Genomic DNA, 10878 nt, shown 5'->3' with positions numbered 1-10878 from the left:
GTGTGTGTGTCAGCAGTGAAAAGAGATCAGGGTCTGAATCCTCCATTAATATTTCCATTATCCAACAATCTTTCTTGGCACGGGGGTGGGGGGGCAGCAGGGGGTCACAGGGAAGGCAGGCGACAGGACATGATTTGTAAGGGGAGGTGGGCGTCCCACTGGCGAGAGGCTTGGCCGGCCTCCCACTCCGCACCCCCCACCCCTCTCTTAGAGGATGCCAAACCTGTGTCTGTGGGGGACCAGTCCTCTGTCTCACAATGCTACAGACTTGTCCCAGCATGCACCGGGGCAGAGTGAACCCAGGGACGGGAAGCTGTGTACCTGCACCCCTCTGCTCGGTGTGAGAGACATGTCTGTGAGAGAACGTCTGCCCTGTGGTGTGAACAGCGCCCTCTCGTTCTCACAGCTGCGCAGCCCCCCCGCCGCTGCAGTTTCCATTGGCTGTGGATCGCCTGAGTATCGCCTTACGGCCGCTTGTTTGTCTGAGTTAACTGGGTCCTATTCATCACTTCACCGCCTGGCTCGGCTGCCGTGCATGAGCAGTGTTTTTAATACTAGAACAACAGAAGTGCAGGAGCGCAGGGCCCGGCTGTGCGATCAGGAACAGCCCTGCGTGCGTGCGTGTGTATGTGTATGTGTGTGTGTATGAGAGAGAGAGTAGTGTGCCCCCCCATCCCTGCTCCCCAGCCTGCAGACAGCCATCCATCCATCTATATCTCTGTAGTTGTTGTTCTTTAAAGGAAAAAAGCAAAACTCAAGAGGCTTGTGTGGAAAGAATTTCTCTTTTCTATAAATCCCTGACAGTGTGGACTCTTCCCAACAAACAGCACCGCACCCCCGTCTCCCTCACTCTGGATCGCATTAACGCCTCCCCCCACATCTACCACTCGGCCTCGGCCCCGCCGGGGGGAGTGTCTGCATTTTTCTGACATGATAACACTGGGCTTTCCTTGTCCCGTCTGCTCACGTGCGTGGCGCGGCTGAGGCGGCGGGGGACGCAGGGTCGCGTGTTTAAAGGCCTGAAGATCTCACCGGGGTGGGGGGGCTGCAGACTGGGGCAGCGAGAGCAGGGAATAAAGAGTCCGAGGAGCAGGGGGTATTTAAAAATAGGTTTATTTTGGTATCTAGTGGTAGTAGGAGTAGGTTGGCAGAGTTGGGCCTCAGCTCCATCTCCTGTCACGAGTGTCTGTCCTGACAGAAGGGGTTCTGGAGTGGAACAGGCTCTGGGCCTGGAAACCCAACGACAGAACTTACAGAAACACAAGACTATATCCCATTTAAATAAGGCGATAAATAATGGCGGGAGGTTGGGGGGACGGGGGTAGGTATAGGGGGTTTTGCCGAAGCTAGGCCGCCCCCCCCCGAGCACACGGACAGAGCTGTCACTGCATCCCTCTGCACTGAGTGGGCGGCTTCTGGGCACTGGGCTGTGTGCGCACTCTGTGCAGGTGTGTGTGTGCACGTGTCGGGGTCTCTCCAGGGCACTGGGCTGTGTGCGTGTGTCAGGGTCCCTCCGGGGCGCTGGGTTGCGGTCCGTGTCCGTGTGAGCTGCTCTGCAGAGCTCAGTGTCCTTCCCTCCCTCCTGCAGCTCCCACGGTGCACTGGGCCCAGCAGTTCTCTCGCTTCTCTGGCCCGTGACGGGTGTGGAGAAGCATCCCTAGCTTTTTCTCCCGGAATCAATGAGCCGCACAGACGGTGGTGGTGCTGAGGGTAGTGTGCCGCCTGCTGCTGTACCTGCTGGGGGGCGTCTCTCTCTAACACTGCTGTGCTGTGAGCTGCTTTCTGTCTGGACACTGTCCTCCTTCCCAGTCCTCTGGAAGGACTAGAGGGAGAGGAGGGTGGAGGGCGAGGCAGGTGAGGAAGGTGCGGCCCAGGCGATGCATCCCAAGAACTGTCATCCATAAACACACACACTGCACACAACACACGGCACACATATGACACACTGCACACACAGGCACAGGCCAGTGCGGTCTCCACTGTATACACCGTGAATGTGGAGAGAGGGGGTCGGGGGTGAGTGGGGTGGGGTCAGGGCAGGGTGGGGTAGAAGCAGTGGGTGAGTCCGGCCCGGCCCGGCCCGGCCTGTCCTCAGTCTATGGGCCGGATCATCATCTGCACCGCCTTCAAAGAGTAGAATCCACCCCCGTAGTCGGCCCAGAAGATGCCGTCCTGGAACTTGCTGCGGTACACCCCCCCGCTGTACCAAACCCCGTTCAGGTTAGTCTGTCCGCAGGCGTTGTACCACCAGCCGCCCTTGTGGAAATGGGCGCAGTTACCTGGGAGGGCAGGAGAACAAGCGAGTCAGAGACGGGGGGAGGGAGGGAGGGAGGGGGGAGAGAGAGAGAGAGAGATGGGGAGATAGGGAGGGACTGGGAGAGTGTGCCCTACCTGCGAAGGCGTCCTTGTCGCGGTCCAGGGTGGTGAACTGCTTGCCGTTGTGGCTGCTGAGTGAGTCGCCGGCGTTGCCCTGGTAGGTGCCCAGCCGCAGCCGGAAGAACTCGCTCTCGGGCTCCAGGCGGAAGCTGCTGTACTCGGCGTAAACCTTCTTCCCCACCCAGTCCTCCATCTCCACCAGCAGCCGGTAGTCCCGCTGGCTGGCCAGGTTGAAGATGTTCTCCAGGCCCAGCCAGTATTCGCTGTCGATGTTCCCGAACCCTTTCTGGAAGCACACGGGGTGGGGGGGACAGTGTGAGTGTGGTGACTGTAGGTGGGACAGTAAGTGCTCTCTGCCCCTGGGCTCTGTGCTGCTCTGTGCCTGGGCTCTGTACTGCGATCTGTCACTTCATGAGCAATTTTTTACAGGACAGGCATTCATGTTTCTTGACCACAAGATAAAAGCACGTGGAGTCGAGAGGTTGTGTCTGCATAGTCTTCCTCGGTGCCGAGGTGCTATAATTCTGAAATCAAGATTGCTGAGGTGCTATAAGTTTCCGTTGTGCTGTAAATATTGTACCAATGCGCTTACAACTCAAAGATTTAAAGAAATATTGCCATTTTTAGTGTTTACTAGTGTTTGTTGCCATTTTGGTATGTACAGAGGCTGGTGTTGAACGAACAGCGGCCCTCCCCCACCTGCCCCGATCCCTCGCTTCCAGTTGTTCTTTTTCCAGGAGAGACAGACAGGGTAGACTATTTTCTCCCCCCCTTCCCTGTACCTCTTGTATCTAAATCTGTCTAAGACTTTTTCCATCCTCGAATACATTGAAAGAAAAGAATGCGGAAGGAGGCCATAAACGCCTCAGATTTATTTCCTGAGATTTACTGTTCATGGTGGATCAGCATTCCCGCGATCGCTCACTGCTGACAGCCTCCATGTCCGGGGGCCGGGGAACACGGGTAGCTGGCTGTGGGGAGAACAGCCTTATTTCTGAGTCCACACACACAGACACGCACGCACACGCAGACGCACACACACACCTTGTAGTTGTCCCAGTTCCTAAAGAAGTTGACGGAGCCGTCGCGGCGGCGCTGGATGACCGTCCAGCCGCCGTTGTCCAGACTGTGTTCGCACCACACCTGCATGAGTCCCTCGCTGCCCCCTGGCTTTAGCAGGTACATCCCACTGACAGCGTGGCCTGCCTGGCGCACCTGCAGACAGTCCCGGAACGGCCCTGAGTGTGGGGGGGGGGGGGGGGGAGAGAGAGAGAGAGAGAGAGAGAGAGAGAGAGAGAGAGTTTGACATTTAAATCCCCTTTAGTATGAGAGAGAATGGGGGTGAGAGAGAGACCGAAGGAGGCGAGAGACGGAGAGAGAGTGATGCAGATTGAAAGAGGGGGAGAGAGTGAGTGGCAAGTGTCCAGACTGCGGGCGGCCCAAGAGAGGAGGCATTGCGTTCTGCAAAGGGGCTGTCCCGGGCTGTGCCGTGCTGGAGAACACGGGAGAGCAGGCTGCAGAGGGGCTGTGCTGGCCGGGCTTGGCGCTGCGTGTCGCATGGAGAGCGGTTTCCTGCGATGGCGCTCCCTGCGTGATGTAAGCCTGAGGCTGTTGTTCTTGGTCGCGCACTAATGGAAAGTGTCAGACCTGCCATGATGGATGGAACCTGCAGAGACTTTGCTTCCACTGCTTCTCAAACCTAGTTTTATGTGTCTGAGGGTTTGTGCATGCATGCATGTGTGTGTGTGTGTGTGTGTGTAACTCAGACTATGGAAGGGTTTCTTACTGAGCACATCTAGCTGTATTGAGTATTAGGTGAACGAGAAGAAAACTGTAGTTCAGTCGGCCCTGCAGTATGGTCCTGGACAGAGGCTCCTGCTATGGGACCCACAATCCCTTGCACCAGTACACCGTGCGTCTCTCCCCCTGTCTTTGTCTCTCCCTCGCTCTCTTTACATGGGTCTATGCAGTTGGGGGGTCTACGGCATGCTGCAAGACCTCCTCTGTCCTCTGTGATTGGCAGGCTCCGTAACCAATCATGCGTCTCTGCTCTATAAGTCTCTCGGCGCGGCCTGTCCAGCTCCTTAGCACTCCGTCACCGGCGGCGGGAACGTGCTCTCCTCCCAGCGGCCCACAGCGCACACTGGCCAGCACTGTGGGCCAACATCTGGGGTTGGGGGAGGGGGCCGGTTGTTGGGGCCGGCAGAGACCAGACATAAATAACAGAAACGGAATAATTAGAGTAATTAATGGCCATGTAGGAATCAAGTTTTTAAGCCAGGTTGTGTAGCTGGAACCTGGGTATTCATTTACCAGCCCCCCCCATGCTGACGGCTGTGAGGGGGGGTGGGGCAGAGTGAGGGAGAGGGGGGACGAGAGAGTTTAAGATGTGTCTGGTGGGAGGCTAGGTTGTGCGGTGTGTGTTTCTGAGACCCGTGCAGGATGAGCCCGGTTCCCCGGCCCGTTCTCGTGGGCCGCAGGGCTTGGAATCGCCACACTAATACAGAACAGGTGTATGCGCGGGTGATTAATGCGGCCGCAGAATGCAGCCTCGTTTTCATCACCTCGCTCAGTCAGACATTCAGACGTGACAAAACCATCTGGACCTGAAACAAGTCTGTGGTTCTGTATTCATCACCGGACATATGGGCTGCATGCTTTCCTCCTTGTGCGGATTTATTTGGGCAGTGTGTAGCCGAGTTGCGTGTCTTTTGTCTGTCGTGTGTGAGGCGCGTCTGGCAGGGTGCAGCGCAAGTATGTGTGGCGCATCTGTCGGTGCAGCACATGTGAGGCGCGTCTGTCAGGGTGCAGCGCACGTGTGTGAGGCGCGTCTGTCAGGGTGCCTTGTGGCCTTACCGTCGGTGGTGAGCGTGCCCTGCGGCGCAGGCAGGAGCCCCAGGGGGTTGGCGGTGGGCGGCGGGCGCAGGCCGGGGTCGCGGGGAAAGGCGCGGTTGTGCTCTCGGGGGATCTCGTTGCTGCCAACGTAGCGGTTGTTGATGGGGATGTTTTGCGGCACCACCTGCACCAGCGGCGGCATGGCGGGCAGGTCCTGGCGGCTGAATGCACGCAGGCACTGCTCCTCCAGCTGTGTGATCAGCACCGACTGGTTGTTGACCAGGCCAGCCAGCGCGGCGTAGCGCAGCTCCAGCTCCTTGTAGCGGCCGGCCAGGCGCAGCGTCTCGGATGTGGCGTTGAGGATGCGGCTCTCCAGCTGCGCAATCTCCAGGGAGTTGTCCCTTTTGCGGATGATCTCGTGCAGCAGCTGCATGTAGAGCTGCGTGACGCGCGAGTTCATGTTGCGGCTCTCCTTGCGCAGAAGCTTCATCTCGTTCACCATGTTGCCGTCCACGTCTACCACCAGCTGCAGCGTCTCGATCTCGCGCCGCTGCTTGGACAGCACGTCCCGCACGTCCGCCAGGTCCATGCGGGTCACGCGGTCGCGGGCTGGCTCGGGCCCGGTGCTGTGAGCGCAGATGGGCCCGGTGACCTTCTGCTCCGGCACAAGGAAGGTATAGGCGCACTTCCTGCCATTGTCTGGCGCCGCCCTCGGGCTCCTCCTGCGCCCCGGAGCCACCGCCGCCCCCCGGCCCCGCCCCCAGGCCCACACACACAGCACCGCACACACGCTCCACAGCGCCGCCCTCATGGTGCTGCCCGCGCCGACGCTCACGCCCAAGTCCTGGGAAGTGACTGCAGAGAGAGGGAAGGAGAGAGGAGTATAAGGCTGCAGTGTCGTCTGCTGTAGGACCCCAGTGATTGTGCGTTTGGTTTTGTCTGTTGTGGCTGTGTGCTGTCCTGCTCTGGAGCACAGCAGCCATGGCAGCTATTGCTGACAAACATTGTAAAAATATCATCATATTAATAGATTGAGCCTCTGCCATCGTCCCCGAGCCCAGAGGCCTGGACCATTACCTTCTCTACCGGTTTTCTGAGTGCTTTGAAATGTTTCAGCTTTGGATTTAGATTTCGGCACAGCACAGCACAGCACAGCACACAACAGCGAACATGGCACACAACACCACGGCACAGCTGCTGTCGGCGCCCTCTCTCTCCCTCGCTCTCGGCCCAGGATTGAGATTGTTCTCTTTGATCCCACGCTCTGACTTCCTGGCAGCTGGCTCTGCTCTGTGTCGCCTCCCGAGTGTTCCTGGCCTGCCTACATGCTGCCAAGGAATTGCCCCCCGCGCTCCCTGCCCCGCACACACTTGGGCCCTCCTGCCTCCACAGCCATAAGCCGTCTCAGTGGGGTCTGAGGCTCCTGAGGGCCAACTCCCCGGCCTGGTCCCACTCTGCCTCAGTCCAGCCAAGCCAAGCGTTTCATTTTTGATTGTTGTAGTTTTATTTACATTCAGGCTGGGCAGCTGTGTGCTGTTTATAGTTGTGTTGATTGTAGATTTCTTTTGTTTTTGTTTGAGTGAGCTTTAGCGAGTCTAGATGGGGTCAGCGCGGTGCATCAATCCCGTGTGTTAAACAAGACCGGGACAGAGGCTGTGGGGGAGCATTCTGTCGCCGCTGCCCCTCACAGGGCGTCCAGGGGGAGTCAGGTGTGCAGTGCCACTCTGACCGCCTCTCTGTTCTGTTCTTTCTCAGTACGTCAGCACGGAGGGGGCGTGGCTGAAGGTGCTCAGTATAATGGGAGAGTACCCGGTCATGTGCCATCCTTCGGCCCGGGGAGCCCGATAAGCCCCGGAGCCCATCCCCTCGCCACCGCTGTCGACTCATGACTCGAGACGTGCGTGAGTCACCCGCCCTGTGTCACGGCTGCTCGCAGTCACATGTGCTGCACAGTTGTGCGACTCCGAGTAAAACTGAGAGTGTGTGTGTGTGGTTGTCACGGCCAGAACAAGTGGCCCCTATAAGGCACTGAGGGTCAGTAAGGGCCAGTTTGTGACCGCAGTGTAATCCACCGCCTGACCTTGTGCCCTGGCATTCATCACAGGGCTGTCTGCGCGTGTCACTGTGTTTGTGTGTCAGTGAGTGTGTTTTGCGATGTCGTGCAGTGCGGTGGTGTGCGGTCTTATCAGGGCCTTGCAAGGCTCTTCAGTTTATTTTCTTTTTTGACTTCATTTCGGCATTGTTTGTCTATTTCTTTAATAACAGGAAATAACCCTGAATAAATATATATTTATAGTATCGAATAGATCAGAGGAGCTGTGTTTCGTCAGACTCGGTCTTGACCCAACGCTCGGGCTGAGAGTGTCTCTGGTGTCCATTTTGTGCAATAATAGTGACAGTGTGCCTGCAGTCTGTAGCTCATTCTTCAGGCCAGGCCACCGCAAGTCAACATGTGCTTCCAATTACCCCGCTGTGGAGCAACACTCTCCTCCCAGAGCAGGGCAGACAGCAGCCTCTCCCTCTCTCTCTACTTCAGCCTCTCTCTCTCTCTCTCTCTCTCTCTCTCTCTCTTGTTCTGTTTTTCCCCCCTTGTTTGTCTCTGTCTCTATTTCTCTCTCTCCCTCTCTGTGGCTCAGGCAGTTTGACAAGCTGTACTCTCCCTCGCTGTGGCCCATGTAGGGCAGCCGGCCTGGGGGTGTACAGTCCGACCCCCCAGCGGTCAAAGTGCAGTTCGGTCAGCCTGGCTCAGCGCCCAATCACTGCACAGCCCCTCCATAGACTGTTTGTTTTAACTGTCACTGAGACACTGACACACACCAGACCCATCAGAGTCCCTCTGTCTCTCTCTCTCTCTCTCAGGAGGTCTGGGGAGGGGTGTACCTGCGCAGTGACGAGACGGGCCTGTGCGTGGCCCCCCCGCAGTGGGGAGGGAGCCCCTTCGGCTGCCCGCAGGGCAGCAGCTGGAGCAAAATGCTTGTTTTGTGTTTGACAGACCAGCCCGTTTGAGGCTTCGGGCCGCCGAGCCCCATGAATGGCTGTCTATCCTGTAAGCCGCGGCAGTGTTCTCTCCCCGGCGCTGCACAGGAAGGCAGAGGGGGAGGGGGGGTGTGAACAGCATCTACAGCATTTACTGCTGTTATATAGCGCCTTTTAACCCGGTATCGCTCTGCAGAAAAATAGATAAATGAATCCAGAAATTAGTGTAAAGGGGGGTGGGGTTAGCGGGTTTCCTGGCTCTTTAAACAGACAAGTTTTTTTTAAACACAGATACACAATCTCTGAGGCTCAAAGCAGAGAATTCCACAGTCCAGCTGTGTCGACGCACAGATGTGCAAGTGACTCACTTTAAAAAAAACACACTCACACACACACTCACTCACTCACACACTCTGGCACTTGTGAGCCGCCCCGGTGTGTGTGTGTGTGTTCCCGGTCTCTGCTCTGTCCTGAAGGCTGATGACTTAATCTCCAAGAATAACAATAATACTGTTACAGTACTTACTTTAAACAACTCCTAGATTTAGATTATGATGATGATGATGTTTCTTGTAACTGGCTGATCTGAAGAGCGTGCAGTCCCCCCAAGCGCAGCCCCCTGTCCCTGCCACTCCAGTGAAGACAGACTCGCTGGCAGCCAGGTGTGAGTGCGGCAGCGAGACGCTCCTCTGGGCACCGGGGGGACGAGCGCGCCGTGTTTAAGTGCCTGTTGTTCAGTGCGGACCCTCCTGCTGATGACGAGAGCCACACCACCCCCCCCCACAGTTAGGATCGGGGACTGAGGGTCCGGCACAGTGCAGAGCCACGAGTTAGAGCTCTGAAACACTCCGAATGTCCCAGCCCGGCCCGGAGACAACATGCAGTGCAACATGCATGCAGAGGATGTGCGGATCGGACACCCACCTGGCAGCTGGTCCCTTGTTGTGCGTGAGTGAGAGAGAGAGAGAGAGAGAGAGAGAGGGAAGGTGCGAGCGAGAGCGAGAGTGAGAGTGAGTGAGAGGGAGGGAGGGAGGGAGGGAGGGAGGGAGAAGTTGCCGGTGTCTTCAGTCACTCTTTTCTGTAGGGCGCCGTTCAGTCTGTTGTCAACAAATCCACGCAGCTCTGGGACCCGGCACTTCGGAGCTTATCCTGAAGGCAGCAGGGTTTCTCAAGCTCAAAAAACACACAATCTAATCCCAGAGCCAGACAGTTGTGCAGCCACTGCAGCGTCGCCGTGTTTTGCGCGTTGTGTTGTGTGTTGTCCCGGGCCGAGGGGCGCGGTGCAGGAGCTCCGCTGGCACTCAGACTGACAGGGGCTGCTCTGCGCCTGTGTTTTTTAGGCTGGGAGAGAAAGAGGGAGGGAGGGAGGGAGGGAGGTGGGATGTGGGGGGGTGTGTTGCAGTGGTCCGGCCCCCCTGTGATGTCACAGCTTCTCACAGCGATCCTGCCGAAGACTAAACACCAGGCCTGACCCCTCCTGGAGCTGCGCAGGGAGAGGGACGGAGACACAGTGCTGGCAGACCGGCCTGTTACCGTTTCCTGCTCAGCCCAGCCTGTTTGCATTTGCTCCTCTTTAATCCCAGCAGCCTCCACTAACTTTTAAAGTATTTTGAGTCTGACTTTGTGACTCTTGGCTTTTTTTGTTTTTTCCCTCGATGTCTGTCAACGTGTGTGAGCTTGTGTGTGTGAGAGCGTAGTGGGGGGGCTTTGGTTTGGTGGTCTGTACACGGCATGTCACTGGTATGAGTCTCTGTCCTGAAGCCACCAGTCCCCCATATACCCCCGTACACACATGACAACATCGGATGGCACACCTGGAAATGTTCCCTTCTCTCGGTTGGTGTTCGTTTCCTGCAGAGTGTCTGAATCATTCCTGCCTCCATTCAAACTGGTTTCCTCTCCTCTCCCCTCACCCGGGATTTGCTCCTCCATCCATCTCTTGCGTGTCTGTCTGGTGGTACTTCCCTGTTCCTGACATGTTTTCCTGATGCCCGTGTGCCACGCTGTCTGTGCCCCCTGCTCCTCTCTCTGTCCTGTTCAGACACTGAGCCCTCCCTGCCTGCTGCCGCTGCTTGTTGTGTAAGCCCCCTGCTTTGATATGAAGCCCCCTCCTGCCCACCCACCCCACGGCCCGTTGTCAGCTCTCTCTCTGTTTCCAGTCAGCGCTGTGTGACAGAGCCCTGCGTGTGTGTAGCGTGACTTGGCAGCCCTCATGTAGCACTCGGTTTGTTTAATTATTTATTTAGAATAACAGCAGGATGTGGTGTGGCTCAGTGTGTGTGTGTATCTCAGTGCGTGTGTGTGTGTGTGTGTGTGTGTGTGTGTGTGTGTGTGTGGACAGTGTGTGTATCTGTGTCTGTGTGGACAGAGTCTGTTTGTCTGTGTGTGTGTGGACAGTGCGTCTCTGTGTGTGTACCTGCCCTACCAGGGTGCTGGGAAGGCGCCCCTCGGCGCCCCGGTGTGGTGTTTCCCTGGGATACAGGCTCCTCTGGTCTCTGGCGTCGGCGTGTTTACACACACACATGTAGAGGGCTGTGCGGGGGGGCTGTGGAGAGTACCGCAGCCAGATGTGAGTGCCGACACGGTCTCTCCCCGCTCAGTAAACAGCCTTCAAACAGATCGGCTCCCTGGGGGACCGCGAGGGTCTGCGCTGCTCTGTTTGTCTGCCTGTTCACTTTGGTTTTGTTTGTC

At 57.1% G+C, this 10878-nt stretch overlaps 1 protein-coding gene across 1 annotated transcript; it reads right to left on the bottom strand.

Annotated features, from left to right (window-relative positions):
• Positions 1-1097: 1097 nt before the first annotated feature.
• LOC136734491 (angiopoietin-related protein 1) lies at positions 1098-9526 on the bottom strand. The gene is made up of 5 exons (XM_066697944.1): positions 9112-9526; positions 5233-6066; positions 3421-3614; positions 2392-2662; positions 1098-2279 (listed from the first exon to the last, which is right to left on the bottom strand). Exons 2-5 carry the CDS (start codon positions 6020-6022, stop codon positions 2092-2094), a joined length of 1443 nt encoding a protein of 480 aa, XP_066554041.1. The 5' UTR covers positions 6023-6066; positions 9112-9526; the 3' UTR covers positions 1098-2091.
• Positions 9527-10878: the final 1352 nt, after the last annotated feature.

Source organism: Amia ocellicauda, unplaced genomic scaffold, assembly GCF_036373705.1.
Source record: "Amia ocellicauda isolate fAmiCal2 unplaced genomic scaffold, fAmiCal2.hap1 HAP1_SCAFFOLD_383, whole genome shotgun sequence".
Classification (NCBI taxonomy): domain Eukaryota; kingdom Metazoa; phylum Chordata; class Actinopteri; order Amiiformes; family Amiidae; genus Amia; species Amia ocellicauda.
This window is presented reverse-complemented; position numbering and strand designations above follow the sequence as displayed.

Coding starts and splice junctions, on each gene's coding strand:
- LOC136734491 (XM_066697944.1), bottom strand. CDS start 6,022: ATGAGGGCGGCGCTGTGGAGCGTGTGTGCGGTGCTGTGTGTGTGGGCC. Junction 2,663..3,420: donor GGAACTGGGACAACTACAAG/GTGTGTGTGTGC, acceptor GTGTGCTTCCAG/AAAGGGTTCGGGAACATCGA. Junction 2,280..2,391: donor CGACAAGGACGCCTTCGCAG/GTAGGGCACACT, acceptor CTGCCCTCCCAG/GTAACTGCGCCCATTTCCAC.